Source organism: Meles meles, chromosome 4 (genome assembly GCF_922984935.1).
Source record: "Meles meles chromosome 4, mMelMel3.1 paternal haplotype, whole genome shotgun sequence".
Taxonomy (NCBI): Eukaryota; Metazoa; Chordata; class Mammalia; order Carnivora; family Mustelidae; genus Meles; species Meles meles.
Genome location: NC_060069.1, coordinates 36,202,269 through 36,224,808, shown reverse-complemented (window position 1 = coordinate 36,224,808; position 22,540 = coordinate 36,202,269). Strand labels below are relative to the sequence as shown.

The 22,540-nt window shown below is 46.3% G+C and overlaps 1 protein-coding gene across 1 annotated transcript in view; it reads left to right on the top strand.

Moving 5' to 3' along the window:
• SUSD5 (sushi domain containing 5) overlaps nucleotides 1-22,540 on the top strand; it is a 56,211-nt gene that overhangs the window by 16,649 nt on the left and 17,022 nt on the right. The window contains exon 4 of the mRNA XM_046001529.1: nucleotides 16,424-16,612. Within this exon, the coding sequence (XP_045857485.1) occupies nucleotides 16,424-16,612 (189 nt within the window). The remainder of the gene's footprint in view (nucleotides 1-16,423; nucleotides 16,613-22,540) is intronic.

Sequence of the window (22,540 nt, the reverse complement as noted above, 5' to 3'; positions counted from 1 at the left end):
AGCAACTTCAGAGTTGAATTTTTTGCCAAAATGATATAATGTGCTTTCTGATATAAAGCAATCAGAAGAACACAACTTTAATTCAGTGGCATTCCTGCCAAAAATGCGTAACTTGGATCTACTCAGGAGAAAACACAAGCCAAACTCAAATTGAGAAACATTTTACAAAATGATTTAAAAAAATATCTAGGATAAGAAAGGCAAACTGACTCTTCCAGATTAAAATAGACTAAAAACATTTGACAGTAAAATGCAAAATGTAATTTGTGATGGAGGATTGTATCCTGAACCAGAAAAAAATAGCTATTGTTGATAAAATCTGAGTATGAATTAGAGAATAGCTTAATAATTGTACTGCAGTCCTGTGAGCGAATACCTTTGTTCTTGGAAATGTGTACCAAAGTTTTAGGGACGAGGAGACATTCATATCTACAACTTACTCTCAATGGTTCAGAAAAGAATTACAGGCATATGTATAAATACATATACCTATATATTTATACATGTGTATATACGCATACATATATTTGTCTCTGTGTAGATATCTCTATCATCCATCTATCTAGAGAAAGACAAATGGTAAAGCAAATGGGCAAAATGAAAATACATTAGTGAGTCTTATTCTTACAATTTTTCTGAAACTTTGAAATTATATAAAAATGAAAAATCTCCAACAAAAAATGGTCTCCATACTTCTAAAACAACAACAGGAAAACCAAAAACACCCTGAATCATGGGAACCAACAAGGGAAGCCAATTTATGACAGCTGTCAACCTATGTGAGGACCGATGCCCCTGCCTATGGCTCATTAGCATCCGAGTGCTCCAGAGCCCTGCCTCCCAGAGCAGTTTGCCTGAGCCTGACCTGGCCTCCCCTCACCTCCAGGTCAGTGGGGAGGAGCTCATATGGGGAAGATGGAGTCTTGGTCCTACCGGCCTGATTTATGAGGAGGCTTTAGGTGGGCCATGAAGGGGACTCAGGACTGAGTCCTGAGGGGAGACTAGAGTGGGAGGGCTGCTCACTCTTCAGCATTCTAGAAAAGCCGGATGGATTCCCCAGAGTCTCAGAGAGAGTGCTGTCCCTGTGGAGAACTGCCTTTCATCCTTTTGAAAGAGCCGGTCAACCCCTCCCACACAACCCTCTGCCCTCCTCAGGGAGCAGTTGCTTTTCCTCAGTGGAGCCTTTGTTGGCAGCGCAGGCAACAAGGGCAATCTGTGCTGAGGGAAGGTGTAGCGCCTCGGCCTCAGCTGAGAACAGGCAGCACCTTGAGGTTCTGCAGCAGCGTAGGTGAGGTCTGGCTCAGTGTTCACGCCAGGGCAGTGTTATCCCCTAAGGTTGACTTTTTCCGGATGACGCCTCGGCACTTAGCTCTGTGCTGCTGCTTCTCTCTGGCAAGATGGGAAGAATGAAGTGTGGTAACTCCAAAAATGGCAGGCATGTGCCTGCTGAAGAGCCCTGAAGGAAAACAGAGCCTGTGGAATATCCAGGCAGCTTCCTTCCTGTGTTTCTCTTTTGAAATAAATCTCATCGTGAAAGTAGACTTTTCTCATCTTGCTTCCAGTATTTTTGTTTCACTGACAGTGAATTTCCAGCCCTGTGGTGATCTCACTTAAAGTAATAAGTGAAGTTATTTTTAACCAGCTGGATGCTGATGAAATAAGCTGCTTCCTCTTGGCTTCTCTGACTTTGCCCCTCTTGGCGGCTCGTCTGTGGGGTCGACGGCATGGGGTCTGGAGGCTCCTGTGTCCTCTTGCCTTCTCCCTGTTGCACCCCCAAGGCTCCGTGTCGGGTATGCTGCTTAGCACTGCATGCTCCTGCCCTGCGTACTTTGCTGTTGCCTGTATTTCCTTAAAAACTAAAAAGGAATTATTCCCTTCCTTTATGTCATCAGGTAGAGAGCTGATGCTCACCTCTTTGAGAGCAATCAGGAATTTGTGAGAATAGCCAGTTCCCAAGTTGGCCTGGAGGAGGCCCTGGGCCTCAGGGTTGACTTTGGGGAAATTCTCTCACTGCCTTGAGGAACCTGGAATCCATTAATCGAATGTTTTGTACAGCTGATAGAACTGATTTAGTTCAGGTTCTCCCAAGGGAGTGTGGAAGACTCTGAGCTTATTAGCATTAACCTGGTCTTGGCCATTTGTTTGTTTACTTGTCCAGGGTAATGCAACGTCTAGTGCCCAGACTTGTAGGGAGAGAGGGGACTCGTCCCCATCCTCGAGGAGCTGACAGTGTATAAAGCTAGGTAAGAAATGAATGTGCTTAGGAGGGTCACGAGAGAGATTCCTGAGGTGGTGGCAGTTGAGGTGGAGTTGGAAGGAGTTGGTTTCGTAGGGGTAATGATCAGGGAAGGGAAGAGAGGACACTGCAGGCAGAGAGAGCAGGTGGAGCAAAGGCTAGGAGCATAGATCCCAGTTGTTCTGGGTAGACGAGCTCAGGGGGGGCCATGGTACTAGTGCTTCAGGAACTGAACTGGGCTCGGACCATGCCTGTGAGCCTGCGTAGCAGCTGGGCAGGACTGAGGTGGCTGCAGAAGACAGCCCAAATAATGCCCCCTGCAGGAAGCAGTGACGCCCCCTCCTCTGCCACCCACACCCCCAGGCCTAGACCTCATCAGGTCTTGCTTTCCCAAGACTGCAGTCTTCCATTCCAGAAACTGGGGCTCAAACAGCCCTGACGAACAAACAGCCAGTTCCTGGGGATGCTCGGTGTCTGGGCAGCTGGAGAAAAAGTGCCAGTGGGTCCTTAGCCTCTGGGGCAGATAACGGTGAGGTCTCTGTGCCCTTGGACTATAGGCACCAGCAACCAGGACAGATTCTCCACTTCCCTGCCACCCGGAAGAACTGCGGCTGCACTCTGAACCCGTTGGCATGTTTTTGGGAGCCTGTGCTTGGCTTTCTTGTATGTGCTGTGAGAAGCCCAGAGCCTGGCCGCACAGATACGCATGTGAGCTCCCAGAGTTGAGCACTCCAGTGGCCACTTCGTTCTTGAGGTTCTTGGGGGTCCTTAACTAGGTACTGTTCCACAGCAGCCTCTGGATCCGGAAGGGTCTCTTCATGACCCTCTGTCATCAGCTTTCCTGGAGCGTGTCCTCATGGGGCTCAGAGATCTACAGAAAGAGAACCTAGAGCTGGGTGTGCTCCAGCTAGAGCAGAGGCCGCACAGACATGTACAGAGTATCTTCGGAAGGGTTTATGATGCCCCCAGCAGCCCTAAATGCCCCAGCCACTCGTACAGGCTCAGAGAGTTAGAAGCTGTCCAACCCAGAGTTAGCGGTGATTAGAGCGTGGATCATTCTTACACTAAAGCCCAGGTTTTCCGCTCCGTCACATGGTATGCCTCAGGAACCAGGAGCTTCCTCGACCCTCCACAGGGGCAGATGCGGCCCGGGCAGCCGGCATGGTGTGGCAGAGTGGTGGTGGGCGGGCAGCCCTCCTCCCAGAACCGCATCCCCATCTTGTGTTGGCTTGGGGCCTCCAGGTTCCAGTTGCACTTCTGTTTATGCCTTACAAGGATTAATAATGTCAATTCCCTGCCCTTCATGTCTCATCCTTCATTGGTAAAGATGAGCTGAGAGAAAGAAACTTCGGGGTGTGGAGAGGATCCTGAGTGCTGGGGGCAAGTGGTCCGGGGCCACCCTGCAGTGTGGCCAGAATCCCACTGACTGTGATGAAGAGTTTTTGTTCAAGCACACTCCCTCTTGGGAGGCCGTAATCAAATCCACCAGGAATTCTGACTCATAAACAATTCAGTTGCAGAGCTGCTTCCTTCTTTTCTCCTGGGCACCTCCCTATATCCATCAGGCCTGGCCTGCCTCAGTTTACTCAAGAATAAGATCATTTAAAGGCCCATCTTCCCAGATGTGAGAACTAACATCCACACAGCTAGCTCTCCTAGTGTGACTTTTGGGCAACTCATCAATAGAGTGACATTTGGACTCTTCTCTTAACATTTCCCTGCAGTAAAGCATACATGAGCATTCCTCTGTTTGTAGGGGTTGATAGTTTCAGGGGTACTTTATAGATAAAAATATTCTGGTTTTTAAATTTTTTTAAAAGATTAAAAAAATTTTTTTAAGTAATCTCTATACCTAAAGGGGGGTTTGAACTCACAGCCCTGAGATCAAGTTGCACACTCCACCAAATGAGCTAGCCAAGTGCCCCTAGAGAAAAAAAGCAATTTTAATGGAAGGAGCAACACTCATACATGACTTTACACCTAGGAGGGCCCGGTTTGACACAGCTGTGGCAAGGGAGAGGGGTGGGTAGCTGGGGACCATGCAGGCCTTGGGGGCAGAGTCAGAACTGCCTGAGCTACCTTTTACACCCATACTGTGAATGGGGTCACCTTGGGGCAGTGGAAAGTACTGATTTAGGGTAAGAGATGTTTTCACTTTCTACTTTTAATTTACTGTACTTAGTGATCACAAAATAGAGAGGAGGAAGGAAGGGAAAAAGTAGACGAGGGAGGGAGAAGGGAAGGAAGAGATTGCAAGTAGAATGAAATCAGGGCTATGACAGAAAATCTTCCAAGACATAATATACAGATCTCCGAATATGTGTAGCAGGACCCAATTTATGTCATAAAAATATGTACTTTGTACAGGAAAGCACTTAGCATGTTTGAGGACCAGTGTACCTAGATTTTTCAAGTGACAGAGGGGTGGCCCAAGGTAGGGCTGGAGAGGTGGGGAGAAGAGCAAGGTATGCAGGGGTGAGAACACTGGGCTGAGTTTTGAGGGGAAATGGGAAACCACAGTACGGTTTTCAGCTGGCAGCTGATTTTTGAAAAATTTCTGAAGATCATTTTGGCTACTAATGTGCAGCCCAATAGGAGATTGGAAACCTCTAAATTTTGTGCAAAGTGCTCTGAGCCCTCTGTTTATGACAAGAAGGTTAATCAAAACTAAACCATGTTGTGTTCAGGGGAAGCAACACCTCGAACATAGTTGTTAGTGCACAGTGGTTAGACCTGTGGGCTCTGTACCCGGAATCCCTGGGTTCAAATCTTGGCTCTATCACTTACCTGCCTTGGAAATTTTATTAGTATTCATGATGTAGAGAGGTCGAGAGGACAGAATAGGACAATGCAAGTAAATCACTTAACCCAGGATCTGGCACAGAGTAAGACCTAGCAAATACAAGCAGTGACTCACTACTATCCAGCTACACACAAATTCTAACAACACAGGGTGATAGTGGCATGGTTTCTTCACCGTGATGTCACACTATTTCTAATAAAGCAATCCATAATTTCTTTCAAAAACATTGAACAAAATTTTATACTCATATACCATACAACCAAGCAATTCCATGCCAAGGTATTGACCCTAGAGAAACACATGACCACAAAATGGGTGCACAAATGCTCATAGCAACATTATCATAAAAGCCAAATACCGGAAGCAACCCAAATGTCCATCAGCTTGTGAATGAACCAAAAGATTCTAGTACATCTGTATCATGGGTTATTATTTGGCAATTAAAAGAATAAACTAGGGCACCTGAGTGACTCAGTCAGTTAAGCGTCTGCCTTCAGCCCAGGTCATGATCTCGGAGTCCCAGGATGGAGCCTGCATTGGGCTACCTGCTCAGCAGGGGAACCTGCTTCTCCCTCTACCTCTGCCCCTCCCTGCTGCTCATGCTCTCTCTCTTGCTTGCACTCCTCTCTCAAATGAATAAATAAAATCTTAAAAAAAAAAGAAAGAGAAGAATGAACTATTAGAACATGCACGAATAATATTATGCTAACCTGAAAAGCCAAACATAAAATGTTACATGCTATATTATAACATTTTAATAAAATTCCAGAAAAGGCAAAACTACCAGTGACAGAAAGTAGAACAATGGTTGCTTGGGTTGGGGCTTGGGAGGGCATCCAAGGCCAGGAGCAAAGAGGAAATAGTTTAGTAGGACAGCTAGTCTATACCTTAATTGTGGTGGTAGTTACAAAATTATATGTATTTACCAAAAACTACTAAGCTGTACACTTAAAACTGGCAAGTTTTCTTTATAGAAATAATATTTAATAAAACAAAAAACAAAACAATACTTTAGGATTCCAAAATTCTTTCTTTCCAGAGCTTTCCTGCATATAATACCTCATTTAATTCCCCAAGCAATATTGTGGGGAGGGTATTATCATCCTTGTTATTCAGGTGATGCAACTGAAGAACAGAGAGGTTTGGGGCATTGTCTTTGGTCACGAAACTCCTGGAGGGTACCTGTGGGAGCTCTCCCAAACACTCCCTGTCCCCGCGCTTCCAAGCTCTTGTGCAGCAGGTCCTGAGAGCCAGTCAAACCCGATGCATCCATCTCCACCCCTTCTGTTGACCCTGAGGCTACAGCTCTAATGCGGACTTGGCATGTGCTTCCAATTTTTTACTTCAGGAAGAGAATATTAAGATCCGGCGCCTGCTGTGGCTCCCGCTGTGTTCCCTGTGTTCGCTTGCTTAACACTCACATCATCCCCACAGCAATGATAACAGTTGAAATAACAATTAGATCGTTATTTTACAGGTGAGGAAACTGAGGCACAGCAAGGTTAAGAACCTTGTCAAAGTCACACAGCTAGCAGGTAGGGGAGCAACCAAGACACTAAAGGATCTTGTTCTCAGAGGCGTTCTTCTTTTTACCCATGAACAGCTCATCTTCCCTGGGGACTGCTGTGCCACCTGGGATGTGGCCCTGCCTGCCAGTTTGCCTGGGACAGTTTTTGTTTACCCATGTTGTCCCACTGTTCCCTCTTTTTATAAGAGCCTTAATATGGACAATAAGTTACATGTCATCCTAGCTATTATCAGTACTGGCTTGAATTAGAAGAAAATTCTCCCTGGGAACTCTCTTTACAAAAATGGGAGTTTATGTGAATGGCAGAATAGCTCTGCATGGGTAAAGCTCTGGGCTTTACCCTGCTCACCAGAGGCCCAGACAACTGGACAGATCCAGAAATGCAGCCCATGCCCAGGGCAGGGCAGGGGAATCCTTCCAGCACATCCTCTGGTGTAACCATCTGCACTTAGACTGGTTATTGGCTACTCTCACTGGCCAAAGCCTGACCCCAAGAGTTTGTATCCCTCAGCAAGCCCTCTGTGTTCCAACTCTGCCGGCTTGTTCTCACCTTGAACCCAGCCTCTCGACTGAACCATATCAACAGTGGGAAACATGGGCCTATATATGTTCTGATTTTCTTTTTTTTTTTTAAGGTTTTATTTATTTATTTGACAGAGAGAGATCACAAGTAGGCAGAGAGGCAGGCAGAGTGAGAAGGGGAAGCAGGCTCGCCACTGAGCAGAGAGCCCGATGTGGTGCTTGATCCCAGGATCCTGGGATCATGACCCGAGCTGAAGGCAGAGGCTTTAATCCACTGAGCCACCCAGGTGCCCCTATGTTCTGATTTTCTTAGAAATATTTTGTTTTGCCCTTCTTCATGGCCACGGATGGCATTTAGTTCCTGTTCAGCCATCATGTGCTTGGTTAGAGGGAGCTGCACATTCAATTACCATCATCACTTGAGGAATGATTCCAAAGACCATCAGTCTCTAACTGTTTGCTTGGGAAATGGAACTCATCTTTACTTATTTCCCATTAAGCTCCAGGCACATCGTGGGCATTTAATTCTGGTAAAAACCTTATGAGAGAGGTGTCATAAGCTCCATGTTGCATTTTTAATATATTCTCTAATTATAAACATGAATAGGTTGTCATTGTAGTCAAAAGTCAAAAGAAAACTAAAATTGTCTATAATCAGTCCGCCCCGAGATAAGTACTTAAGCATCAGACCTGCTTACCCTGACTTTTTAGTTCACCAAATTGGGATTCTGGTTTTTTTCACTCAGTAATATATATCTTCCCATGACACTGAATATGCTCCAAAGAATGATTTTTAATGGCTATTGTGACAATCCACTATATGAACGTATGTAAATTAGACATTCTCTTGTCATTAGACATTTTGGTAGTTCTTTGTTTTTGTTATAGTAATACCGTGATTGAACATCCTCATATATACACCTTCTGCCCATCTTTAATGACCAGTCTCTTTTTAGAGTTAACAATTTATTGAGAACTATGTGTCAGAAGTTGCACTAAGACCTTGTCTGCTGTGTGCTGCATCAGGCATGGTCAACTACCTACATAGTGACAGTCTCCTCCCCTTTCCTTCAACAGGACCATCCCCCAACCAAGAGCCTGTTGTTAGTATTCACCAGCACGCCACTGGTCCATTGGGAGAATAAGCGAGCAGGGAAGAATTACAAGGAAAGCAAAAGGGGTCAACATCTCAAAGGAGAGGGAATCCCTTTAGGGAGGCAGAGCAAATGAAACTGTTCAAAGCTGTTTAGAAAATAATTCATGCTCATTGAGCAGCTACTCCATGTCCCTTTAGGTCCATTTCCATCTCTCTCCTCCCCTTCATGGCCCTAAACTTCCTGTACATTCCATACATGGTCTCCATGATCTCACTTCCCATTTCTCCATCATCTCTCCATCCACTGTTTTCTGTCTTCTGTCCTATCAAGGAAGTGAAACTGTTCTCACCAAGGTTTCTGGTAGCTTCCCTATGGATAACTGCAGCGGGTGCCTCTCAGTCTGCATTTTGCTTGCTGTTTCTGCAGACTTAAGGACTTGATTATGCCTTGATCCTTGAAACATGTTTTCCCTTGACTTCCTTTGGCTTTTCTTCATATTTGTCTGGCTGCAGTGGTGACCTGTGTGAACTCTTCATTTTCCGCTCACCTCCTGGGGTTCTCACCTGAGCCCTCATCTCCCTTAACTCAGCATTTCAGTGGCTTCAGTTTTCATCTAATTGCTCATTAATTTGGGGGCATCTGGGAGGCTCAGTCGGATGGGTGTCTACCTTCAGCTCAGGTCATGATTCCACGATGCTGGGATCGAGTCCCATGTCAGGCTCTCTGTTCAGTGGGGAGCCTGCTTCTCCCTCTGCCACTCCCCATGCTGTGCTCTTTCTGTCTCAAATAAATAAATAAAATCTTAAAAAAAAATGTTCATTAATCTCAAATCATTTTTTTTTTCTATAAAGATTTTATTTATTTATTTGACAGAGAGAGAGAGAGCACAAGCAGGGGGAGTGCCAGGCAGGGGCAGAGAGAAAAGCAGGCTCCCCTCAGAACAGGGGACACATCCCAGGACCCCGGGACCATGACCCGAGCTGAAGGCAGTTGCCCAACCAACTGAGCCACCTAGGCGTCCCTAATCTCAAATCTTTATCTTAAGCCTTGGTCTCCCCTCTAAGCCCCAGATTCCAAAAACACAGGTGCTTATGGATGCTTCTTTTAGAGCCTGAAGCTCCACCAGTCCTGCATCATTCCCTAACTTGCTTACCCCCTCCCTTGTCCCATTTTCTCTTTTACTCCCACAAATTTTCAATTATAAGTTCTGAAAAAACCTATCTTCTCAGAATCCCCCATACCCACCTGGTTCTTGCCATCTGCACCTCACTTCAGCTGCTGTCCTTCTCTCCTGGACATCTCAAATGACCTCCTAACTGGTCTTTCGGATTCCAGGGTGTTTCCTCAATCTGTTCTCTACCCTGCAACAGTTCTCCTTCTAAGGTGCCAAGGGGACTGTGTTATTTCCTGTTTTTAATTGTCCCCCCTTCTCCACTGGACAATTCCAGACTTCTTCCCTGGCTCACAAAGGTCTTCCGTAAACTCGTGCCTACTTCTTTTGTACTTTAGGCTTCAGTTTTATTAACTTCTTGCCACTCCTCAAATAATGAGAAAGGCTCAGATACCAAAATACATTTAAAACTATGGTAAACAATCATTTGACACTGTAGAGAAGCATATGTAAACAATGCAAAAGCCTGGAAGCACCAAAATGGACCCAATGTGCCTAAGTTTATTTTTCTTTTATAGATTTCACTTATTCATTTGACAGGAAAAAAAGCACAAGTAGGGGGTATGTCAGGCAGAAGGAGAGGGAGAGGCAGGCTCCCCGCTGAGCAGGGAACTCGAGGCGGTGCTCCATCCCAGGCTCTCGGGACCAGGACCTGAGCTGAAGGTAACCACTCAACCAGCTGAGCCACCCAGGTGCCCCTAAGTATAAGTTTATAGTGAAGTGGGTCCTGAGACTTCCAGTCAATGGGAGAAGGAAGGGTGGATTGATAGTACAAAGTGATAGGTTAAGAATTTGGGAAGTTAAGACAATGCATTATTGTACTGATATATGGAGATCTCTTGTAGATTGATAGGGTGAAGACCATAATAAAGAACTACTTTTAAGAAATAAAACTGGTCGGGGCACCTGGGTGGTTCAGTGGATTAAGCCGCTGCCTTCGGCTCAGGTCATGATCTCAGGGTCCTGGGATCGAGCCCTGCATCGGGCTCTCTGCTCCACAGGGAGCCTGCTTCCTCCTCTCTCTCTGCCTGCCTCTCTGCCTACTTGTGATCTCTCTCTCTCTCTTTCTCTGTCAAATAAATAAAAAAAAATAAAATCTTAAAAAAAATACAACTGGTCAATAAATATGCAACTCTTTTTTACCAATTCAAAGATAATGCATTTTAGTGTAAGAAATCACCTTTTCAGTTTCATGAAGTTGTCAAAGTTTATAAAGATGGTTGTCCCCAGTGTGTTGAGGAGAAACAGGCAAGTTTATATACCACTGAGGGGTATAGACTCTTTAAACACTCATATTCAACTTGGCACAACCCATCAGAAGCTTTAAACATACAAATGCCCTTTCACCCATCAATTCTATTTTGAGTATTTTATTCTAAGGAAATTGGCATGGTTAAGTACAAAAGCATGACACCAAGATGTTCATTACTTAGAGAAAATTGGAAACAAAGTTAATGTCTAACAATAGGAGCATCCATTATGGTAGAGCCTTAAAAGTGGAATAATATATAGTCATTTACAAGTAAATTCAAGCAAATATCTGGGGTCCCTGGGTGGCTCACTCAGTTAAACGTCTGACTCTTGATTTCAGCTCAGGTCACGATCTCAGGGTTATGTGCTGGGCATGGAGCCTGCTTAAGATCACCCATCTTTAGTAGTCAGTATTTTGCCGACTTGATTTTATCTGTTTTCCCCAGTGATTTTCTCCCATTGAGATATTTTAAAGCAAATGCTGGACATTATATCATTTTGTTCTAGAATGTTTAAAAATTATTTTTTTTATGAGGGGAAACTCAGGAACTAGTATCGTGTGGATTCCATGTGACAGTAATTGATTTAAATGTATTGATTGACACAGAATTTAACTGTGTATGAACTTGCCCACACACTCACTGTACTTTCTACCATACATAGAAAGTCTGCAAGTTGGAAACCACTGCCTGAAGGCATGGATCCTTGTCAAATGCAGTTCCCCTTGGGAGGGATTGTGCATAATTTTCACCCACTTATACCTCTCGCTGAATAAATTGCAGATTTTCTGGAGGGGAGATATTTTTTAAATTATTTCATGGAGGCATAATTTATCAGCAAAATGCACAGATCTTAAGTTTGATGAGTTTTGACAAAGGTATACACCTGTGTAATCAACACCCAGTCAAGATACGGAACATTTCCCTTACTCCAGAAAGTTCCCCGCAGCTCTTTTCCAAAGGTCCTCTGCCCCTCCTCATCCCAGCAGAGCCAAGGCAATCTCTGTTCTGATTCCCATCACCGTATATTAGTTTTGCCCGTTTTTGAGGGTAGGTTTTTATCTATGACACTAGTTCTCCAAGAAAGGTCCCTGGGCCAGTAGTATTAACATCACCTGGGAACTTATAAATGCAGATTCTTGGGCCCAAGCTATGACCTGCTACTGAGTTAGAAACTCAAGCAGTCTCTGTGAGGGGTGTGTGTGTGGGGGGGGTGGTACAAGCCTTTGGGTGATTCTGATCACATTCAAGTTTGAGCAGCACTGATACGGAGACCTGGGAACTGACAATAAAATTGGACAGAACAGGGAGAGCAGTGCTCGTTGTGTACGGGGTGACTAGGGTGGGAGGGAACTGTACAGGTGGGCATGAAAGTCAGCTTCTTCACATAGCTTAGATAACACCAAAAGGAAGAGGAAAGGTCAAGCATTTGTGTCAGAATGTCTGCATTTTGGTTTTGCAAAGGAATTATGAGGGACTGTAGGCTTAAAATTTCTCAAAAGAAAAGCATTAACTTTCATAGGAGTTCTAAATTCTGTGGAAACTGGTTATCAGAAGCTGGGCTTGATTGGCAAATGAGTCCTTTATTAATACTATTTTACAGACGAGAAGTTTCATAACATCCCTCTTCTTGGAAGGGAAAATAACAGAAATTGCTCTTTCCATTGAAATTGCTGAAACCCAGCTTTCGGGTCTAAGAAATTCACAAACCACCATCTCTATCTGCAGAATAACAGAGAAGAAGCAGCGAAGGCTGTGCAGATGCAAGTTTCCCTGGAGAGAATAGGGTCTAGGTCTGTAGCCAGCTGGTTTTCAGAGTCCCCTGTGAGGTCTAAGATGGGAAGGTTAATGAAAGGAACTAATTCAAGTTGTGCCTGGACATGAGTGGTGTTTTTGGCATGCCCTTGGCTGTGTTAACACATAGAGCTGTTGTCCTGAAGTTTTTGAAATCACACCACCTAGAAGCAGTGTGTTTCCTGTCTTGAACACTGGTGGGACATTCAGAAATACGTGGTATGTGTACACAGACTCTCGGGAGTATGGCTGTGGTTTTCCCGAGTCAGTTTCTAGCCAGAGCCGTCCTGGAAATTAACTGAAAGGGAGGAAAATCCCGTGTGTCTGCTAGAGTGTGAATTTGGCCTGAAGTTCCCCTTTATCTGCTCTCAGAACAGTTACTCTGCTCTCAGGTTTTCCTTCTAAGGAGTTGGTGTTGTGACCCACAGATAGAGCTGCATGAGACTGATAGTATTTACCGGTCCCTTGATGCTGTTTGACGAAGAGCCTCCAGTTTCCCAGAATTGGGTCCTGGTAGGAGGAGAGAAAGTAGGATGTCCAGCATGAGTCCTAGCCAGCTGAGGATGGTGGAGAGAGAGATGGAAGCTGTTGCCTCCCAGGTGCTAGCTGGAATTCAGGACAGCCTCACACAATGGAGACTTTGGTCCATTCCTTTCAGGATGCCCTGCTCAGACTGAGTGATGACGTCTCTCTCCTCAGTGGGGGCACCCCTTAGATTTATGGCAGCTTTCAGATGGCTGCCTGTCCCTGCTTGCTCCACAGATGAAGCAAACATCATCTCCTGGGCTACACAGTCAAGATGGTTTGGGTTAAATACAGCACTCAGTGCCAACTTCCCTGATATGCAACCACACCATTTTTCCATTCAGAATCTCTTGTGTTGAAGAACCTGAATAGCAATGATGCTCTTTGAGAAAGTGCTACTAAAATTACAAGCTGACAAGTCCAATCAGGGTGGCTTAGAGCATGAATTCTGATTTCTATTTTCATTTTTTCTTAGCATATTTTCTTTTTTTAAACAATGTGTTTCTTAGGTGATTTGACTGTATATGGACTAAAGGCTCTCTCTTCCAATATAAAACTAGAAGAAATTCAAATTTAAAATTCTTTTCTTTTGGGGGGGAAAAAAAAGAAGCATCACCACATCACTTGGATGCAGTGATTCTACTTCAAGGTTATCCTAAAAACTATGTACTAAAATGTACATATGAGAAGTTCATTTTGTAGCATTGTTTATAATAAATAGTGAAACTTGGAATCAACAAAATGTCTATGTAATGAAAAAATAATGTGCTATAGTATAGCCTTTCAAAATATTGAGGTAATTTATGGTACTTTCAGATTTAGAATTTAATTTAGAAACAGCTCTAGAACATTAGGGGGAAAAAAAACTTCTAGTTTCTAGCCCAACATGTAAGGAAAGAAATTCAATCAATAATTAATAACCTTGCCAAACAGAGAGCAACAGATGGACACAGATGAGTTCCCTAGAGATTCTAACAAACATTTAAGGAAGAAATTATACCAGTTGTTAAGACAATTTCTTCCAGAAGTTAGAAACAGAGGGAATACTTCCTAACACATTCTATGAGGCCAGCATTTACCCTCACACCAAAATGAGGGAAAGTCATTACAAGAAAGTAAAACTACAGACCAATAACTAATAAACATAAATGCAAAAATCAAAACATTAGCAATTTGAACCTAGCAATATAGAAAAAAAATTATACACCAGAACCAAGTGGGATTTATCCCAGGTGTGCAAGGCTGGGGCAACATTCAAAAATCAATTAATAGAACCCATGACATCAACAGGCTAAAGAAAAAGCATGTATTCATATTGATAGATATAGAAAAACATTTGGAAACAGCAATACCCATTCATGATAAAACTTAGCAAACTAGGAACAGAGGAAAACTTCTTCAACTGCATAAAGAACATCTACAAAAAACCTACAGCTAACATCGAACTTATTGGTGGGAAATCTGAAGCCTTGCCACTAAGATATTTATACTTTGAATGGAATTTATTCTTTCTGAGCGGATATAGTAGGGAGTCGCTTCTGACCACAGCGGGAGTACTCACTGTGCACCTTGAGGCTGGAAGTCTGACCTTTGGCCCAGGCCACAGCTCCCCGACCCTTAGCCACTTCCCTCAGCTAGTAGTGAAAGCGTACTCCACGTGGCAACTCTGTGTTTGGGTCTGCCCCACAGACCTCTGACTCCAAGGGTCTCTTGCTTGAGCTAGACCCCACGGCTCCCACCACTGCAGAAACAGGAAAGCTTGGTTCTCCCCTCCTCACCTTAGGGACTCCCTTGCTGGCTGAAGTCTTGGATTTTTTGTAAGCAATTTGCAAGTTTTAACACAAATCAGTCTACATTCATTCCTAGAAGGCTCATTTCCAGTAAAAAATACATACCAGTCAAAACATTCTCACAGGAGAACTAGAACAGGGAGGTTTAAAGGAAACCTGGGCCCCATACACCAGAAGTGACTCTCCCGGCCAACTTGAGGGCACAGTCCTGGTGGGGGCTCTTCTCCATCTTCAGATCCAAGCGTGGGACTCGCCTACAGAGTGAACCCGAATGTAAACTGCAGACTTGGGGTTACAACAGGTGTCAGTGTAGGCTCCGAGATTGTGACAGATGGGTTGCTCTGACGTGTGATGTTGCTAATAGGGCAGACTGTGCCTGTATGGGGACGGGATATATAAGAACTCTCTGTACTTCCCACCCAGTTGTGCTGTGGACCTTAAAATGCTCTTTAAAAAATAGTTGTTTTTTTTTTTTTAAAAAAAACAGGTATCAGGAACGCCTGTGTGGCTCAGTTGGTTAAGCCACTGCCTTCTGTTCAGGTCATGATCTCAGGGTCCTGTGATCGAGTCCAGCATCAGGCTCTCTGCTCAACAGGGAGCCTGCTTACCCCTCTGCCTCTACCTGCTTGCTCTCTTGCGCGCGCTTGCGCTCTCTCTCTCTCTCTCTCTCTCTCTGACAAATAAATAAATAAAATTCTTTTAAAAGAGGATCTCAGTAATACATATGATATAATCTTATTTATGTTAAAACCACACACACACAGAGAACTATACCTATCTAAGGGTGCCTGAGTGGCTTAGTTTAAGTGTCTGCCTTCAGCTCCGGTCATGATCTCAGGGTTGTGGGATGAGTCCTGCACTGGGCTCCCTGCTCAGGGCGGAGTCTGCTTCTCCCTCCCCCTCTGCCTCTGTGCTTGCTCTCTCTCTCTCTCTCACAAATAATAAATAAAATATTTTAAAAGATAAAAAGAAGAGCTATACCTATCTATACCTACCTAAGCCTGTATGTACGTCAGTGTATATCAATACTATGTCTGTATTATTTGTATAGACTAACCCTGTAACAGTGTCAGCATCAGAGATGAGGGTGGGGAAGGGAGAGGCACCTTCTGCAGCGCTTGATAGTTCGTAGCCTCTTAGCTTTTTGACAAAAAGTACCTGCTCACTTATGTAAGTAAGGCCAAAAGGAGCTTGCTGTTAGGCACATGTTTCAGAGTCCTCCCTTCAAGGAGGCATGAGAGGGTAATGCTGCCTGGCAGTTTCAGAGCACAAAGTCGTAGGTAGCACTTGAGCACACTTACTCACTCAGCAAGTATTTTTCTGGGTGCCTCATTTGGACCAGGCATTTGTCCAGGCTCTGGGGACAGCAAGGGTGAAGGAGAAACAGCCCCTGTGAACCCAGCTCAGGGTGTAAGCAGCCCCCAGGGAAGGGGAGAGTGGTTTGGGGTTTGTTTTTTTTTAAGAGATCACAAGCAGGCAGAGAGGTGGGGATGGGGGCGGGGTGGGAACCAGGCTCCCGGCTGAGCAGAGAGCCTGATGCGGGGCTCGATCCCACAACGCTGGGATCATGACCTGAGCCCAAGGCACAGACTTTAACCCACTGAGCCACCCAGGCGCCCCAGGAGAGTGGTTTTTCACCTGGTTTGCTCCCAGGCTGCCAAGGTTCTGCATGGTTTGGGAAAGCTGACTGTGACTCCTTGTCCTCAGAGAAGCCGTGTGGAGACCCGCCTTCGTTCCCACACACCATCCTGCAGGGCCGCACGGGCCTGGAGATGGGGGACGAGCTGCTGTACGCGTGCGCCCCGGGCCACGTGACGGGCCGCCGCGAAACCGCCTTCACCCTGCTGTGCAACAGCTGCGGGGAGTGGTACGGCCTGGCGCAGGCCTGCGGAGAAGGTAAGCCGCCCGCCCGCCCTGGGAGCACAGCCGCCCGGTTCGCGCTCCTCGCTGTCAAAGACGCGTTCACATTTCTCCCCTGAGTCCGGAGCTGGCAGCTTCTCCACGCTGACTTACCTCGAAAGTTAACCCGGAAACCGGATGGAGACGGCGCTCGCGGTGAAAGTGCCCCTGGATTGGTCAGCCGGGCCGGGAGGGCTGTCGTGAATGCAGGCTTCCAGCTGGTCTTCCCTGAGGGGCGAATCTTGTGCCTAGACATAACCCTTGTGGGGACCTTGTGGGCTTTGCTACGGCTTGTGACGGGAGCTTCAGGTCTTTGGGGCATGCGGCTTGGAAACCAGGGCGGGTCCGCTTGGAAGTCCTGCTCTCTTGCCCGGAGCAGTCCTGGGGGTTTGCGGGGGTGGAGGGTGAGGCAGGGAGAATGCTCTAAGACAGCCGGGTGGCCTGGGCCCACTGACGGGAACCGCCGGTCGCTGCCCTGCAGTCTTGCTGTATTCCCTGGCCTGTAGCCTCTGGCAGTCATGAGAGCCGACATATTTAGTTGAGACTGAAAAGACTGCTGGTGGGCCTCGACAGAAACCCGATCTGGTTCCCCTAGATGGCCTCACTCCACTATTGGCGTATACCTGGGGGTCACAGGCATCTGTATCCCACCTCCACCCAGCCCCCTCGGGGTTCTCCCAGGAGCAGAAATCACTGTCCCCAGCCATGGGCTGACCTGGCCTCCCCACTCGACCTGATGGCTTCATGCCAGACTGTGAATTGTTCCCTGACCTCACAAGGCTCCTCTTAACCCAAGACTCCTTCAGGGACCACTTCCTGACCCCCGTGATATCTGGGTACCAAGCGGAGGCTGGCTCCATGGAGGGGAATGACTCCACCATGGAGGGGAACGACTCCAGCATCACAATGTGAATGAATTTATTGGACAGTCTGTGCCTGGAGTGTCCTGCAGATCCCATGGGACCTTGATGAGACTAGGGTGCTGAACTCGTCTTCCAGATTCATCCACACTGTTGACTAAGCTGTAATCTTTTGTCGTCACTGCTGTTTACTAAGTGTGAAGACAGCACCATTTGCTTTTCCAATGTGTTGGTGGACCTTTGCCTTATTTTTGTTTGGCGGCCACCACAAAACATCCCATTGTGATTGTGCTCACCCAGGTCATTTGGTTCACATGTGAACTTATTTTTGCACGTTCCGGGGTGTGGAATTGTGGCTCATGGGGTAGGTGTGTTTTCAGTGTTAGTAGATGCTGCCAGAGAGTTTTCCAGAGTATTCCGACCACTTTACTCTCTTGCCTGAGAGTTCCCGTTGTTCAACATCCTCACCAGCCTTCGCGTTTGGGGAAACTTTTACCTGTTTGCCCATCTGGTGACTAGCCTGGGATGACTTAGTTGTGATATTCTTTTGTCTGGTTGAGCACTTACTGCATTTTAAATAGGCACTAGCATTTCCTCTGTAAAAGTCTATCCAAGTTTCTTGCTCATTTTTCTAATTGATTTGAATTATTTCTATGATGTAGGGTTTCTTTTTTATATAAAACTTTCATAATGTGTTGCAAACATTTTCTCTCATTCTGTGGCTTTCTCCTCTTGGAGGATCTTTTAATGAACAGGTTTTTTTTCTCTTAATCGTTTATTTCAACTTCTTGAACTGTGAAGCATTAAAAATTGTTTTCTAGTATTGGCAGACAACTACTTTAGCAAAATACAGTAAAAATCAATTAATATAAAGCTGAAATAGGGATGTCTGGGTGGCTCAGTTGGTTAAGCATCTGCCTTGGGCTAAAGTCATGATCTCAGGACCCTGGGGATGGAGTCCCACATAGGGCTCCTGGCTCAGCAGGGAGTCTGCTTCTCCCTCCCCCTCTGCCCTTCCCCCTTCTCATGCTTGCAAGCTCTCTTTCTGTCAAGTAAATAAAATCTTTAAAAAAAATATGAACCTAAAATAAAGATATTCCAAATATAAACACTATTTTTTGTTAAATTAAATAGACATAAAATTCCCCTGCCAAATGGTTATGAAAGCTTCTAAAAACATCCTCTCAGTGTATCTACGTGCCTCGTTGCAGACTAGCAAGAGAAGTCACGGACTGGGACAAGCAGTCGAAGCACTGTTTGAGTAATCTTCCGCCACTTTCCTCATCATCATCACCTTGCTGTTGTTTCGCGGCAGGTAGAGGAGCTCCTTGCCAATACTGATCATTCACCTGCAGGAGAAAATCAGGCATAAGGCCCAAGCTTGCTGCTTGTGAGTGTGTCACCTCCAAGGAGACCCTTAGCCACCCCGAGATTGCTAACGAGCTGCCTTTACTTCTGGTGAGGCTCAGGCGTGGTCATCTCAGGAGCCACACCCACCAGCCACATGGGCTGTTTACAGGCCCCAGCCAAATGAGACCTAAATGCAGGTTTTGTGTGTCTGCAGTGGTGTTTGTTTTCTCCCGGCCAGACAGAGCGGTTGGAACTTTGAGCTGGCGGGCAGGAATTCTGGTTTCTGTATTTGGCTGAGTGTACAGACTGTTCCAGTTTTCGTTGCCCTGTAGATTTAGCATTTCAACTAGCTGTGTGTGTGTGTTACAAGACTATCTTCACCAGGGATTTCACTCCCTCTTGCACATTTTTTTAAATAGTGAACATCCACTTTTTTTTTTTAAGATTTTATCTATTTATTTGACAGACAGAGATCACAAGTAGGCAGAGAGGCAGGCAGAGAGAGAGAGGGAAAAGCAGGCGTCCCGCTGAGCAGAGAGCCCGATGCGGGACTCAATCCCAGGACCCTGAGATCATGACCCGAGCCGAAGGCAGAGGCTTTAACCCACTGAGCCACCAAGTCACCCTGAACATCCACTTTTTTGATGAGGGAACCGCTTCAAATTGGTGAAAAGTCATTTCCGGAGAGTGGGGCACACAATGGTCTGCAGTTGGACCCAGGCAGGTTTGGATAACATTAGCTCTTCCCTAGAGGGGCTGATAGGTCACTCATTCCACATCCTCTCCTGCGGTGGAGCCCAGGTGCTGTGTGTGCAGACTGGAGCAAAGTTGTCTCATCATTAAAGGCAACTGCATAAACCTGGTGCCTCCAAGGAGACAGAAGCGGTAGATGATGCAGTGGCAGGGAGAGCCGGAAAGCAAGGTGAAATTCTTAAAAGAAGTGTGCGGAAGTGCTCAATGATGTGACAGGCAGCAGACATCAAGTAAATGAAAGCTACAAGCATGTGCTGTGGCTTCATAGCCTGAGAAGTTCTGGCAGTCTTGTATTCTCATTGTGAATGTGGGGAGTGGACTGCTCCTGGGCCACACTGTCGTGAGTGCAGGAGTGAACTGGGATGAGAAGAGGGTGGGGGGCAGACAATTCATTCTTGAATCTCTGGGGCTCATGAAGAGCACTAGGCAGAAACATAGGTTAGAGCTGGAAGAGGGTCAGGGGACCAAAGAGATCGTGGGGGTTTGTATATGTTTGCTGGCCTCTGTTACTTTGAGGTGGGAGAGACTGCAGTTAACATGAATGACAGTGGGACAGTGGAAAGGCTTAGGAGAGAAGGGGAAACTGAACTACTTTCTTGACTTCCCTGAGCCTTAATTTGCTCGTATGAAAGCATGGATACTAGTTTTCACGTAGGTTCCCCCACAGAGCTCTTGCAGGTGCCTCACTTAGAACAGGACCTGCAAGATCAGTGGGCTCAAGGAGGGTCTTCTTTTCCTTCCACCTTCGTGCTGATCCAGGAGAGCATTCCGGCTCCTCATTTAAGGGCTCTAAGGGGCTCTGTGCATGACTCTGACTCCTTCCTCACTTCCTTGTGGGTTATTGACTCTAGCCCCTGTTACCACAAGTAACCAAAGGCATCCTCTGACTTAGGACTGTCTTGTCTGTTCCTTGAGTGGGAAGTTAGCCTTGCCCAGCGGAGTGTCTCAGGTCCCGAAGGCCAGAAACTGGGGCCATAGCTCTGTCACCCCTCCAGGGAGTGCTTGTCCCCTCTGTACTGGGACCTGGCTACTCACCCTCCTTCCCTCAGGCCCTCAGGACTTGAAACTTGCCCCTACTCTTCCCCAGAATATTTCCTTTTATTTCCTTGTGAGCTGCTGTTGTCTACTCCAAACCCTCTGGTAGAGACTGCCTGTAGATGCTATCTTAGGAGCTGCCCTGCTGAGGTCCTGGTAGAGTCCCTGTCCTTTATTTCCCTTCTCGACCTCTCCAGCCCCAGAGAGCTTCCAGGCATGAGTACCTTGGACATCAAGACTTAAGAGAACTTGGGGCTCTGATGAGTTTGGTTTGGAGATTCTGGAGGCTTAGGGGGTCAAGATACTATGAAGACTATTCCATTCCAAGTTGGCATTGTATAGACGTTTGAAGATTGACTGGACATCTTGGGTCAGATTCTCTAAAAGCAGAGCCTGTTCTGATGCATGTGGTTTACTGGGGGAGGGAAGCAGGATAGGTGAGGAGAGGAGAGGACGTGACCTCAGAGGCATTCTCCCTTGGCCCAGTCTCATGAACGGTGCCACAGGGTTGGTCCCACTTGGAAGCAAGGAGGCCATCTCCACCTGTCATTGGTTGCCGAGGCTGGGTGTCATGGTGTGCGTGTGGCAAGGCAGCCCTCCAGAGAAGGGCAACAACAGTGAACCTGTTAACGGCCAACACTCACAGTGTCTGGGGGATGGGTGCACTGGCTGGGAAAGGGGTCACGGATGGCTGTCAGTAGCACCCACCACAGTGGAGAGCATAGTTGCTTATTAAACCATCAATCCCGGAGAGCAGCTGTTTGTTGTTTGTTCTTTAATCCATTAGTAAGGTGGGGACTGGCTGAATGAGCTTGCTGAAATTTAAAATTCGTAATGATGAGCATGAATGAACCCATGGGGGCACATATACATGGGTTAGTGGCAGGGAAGGGGGTACTGGGGGGTTGTGGGAGGATGCCTTGCTCACATGCTGCCTAGGTTGTGTGTTCACTGCAATTAAGATCCAGCCTCAAGTGGTGGTAGTGAGGTCTCTCACCTAAGCGTGCTGACTTTGTCCTTGACCATTAACTTCAGTGGGTGAGGACTTATTTGACAGCCATTTTTCCCCTTTCCCTGTGTGTTGGTATCTCTCTGGCTTTGGTTTCTAGAGACCAGGTCTGGATCTGACCCTTTAGCTCTCCATCCTCCTGTCTGAATCCACACATCTTCTTGGTTTCTGCTCCCAGCTGGCAGCAGGAAATGTTTGTCATACCTCTCTAATGCTCTCAATATCTAACTATAATTGGTTGTTGCACTAATTACAGAAACATCCTGCTGCTTTGCTCACTCTGTGTGTATGCAGTAGACTTCCACACTAGGTTTGTTTTCTTTTGAACTTATTATGCCAAGTCTCATGTCCATCTTCATGACTTTGTTTTCTCTCTGGTCACCTGTTCCCTAAAAACAGTCTCGACCTCCCAGCCCTCCAGGAGGACACCCCTGACCATGTGACCCCAGTGATGGTGTGCATGCAGCATCATCCCCAAGGAGCCTCTGGTTCCCTGGCATGCTCACGGTCCTGGCTTCACGCTGCCCTCAACACCTCTGTTCTCTCCTGACTTTGGTGCTCAGCGGTCCTGTGGCCTCTGCCCCAGTTCCAGGGGAGGCTGTTTATCCCGTCTGTGTGGTTGGCCTGGGAGAGAGCAGCTGCTGCAATGTAGCATAGGGCAGATGACCCAGGAAGTGAAAGACTCGTAGACTCTTCCCCTGTGATTTGCCTCTTGTTTCTCCTTTAAAACTTGCCCTAACAAAGGGCATCTGCCAAATGTTAACACAGGCTCAGAAAAGCCTTTAAGACTTTCCAGCCCAAGCTCCATGGGTTCTGTTTACACTTTCTCGTCTATAATATCAGGAACGTGGAGACACCCAGTTTGACCTCACCCTGCCAGCCCCACCACCTCTGAGTCCAATAGACAGTGTCTCTTTT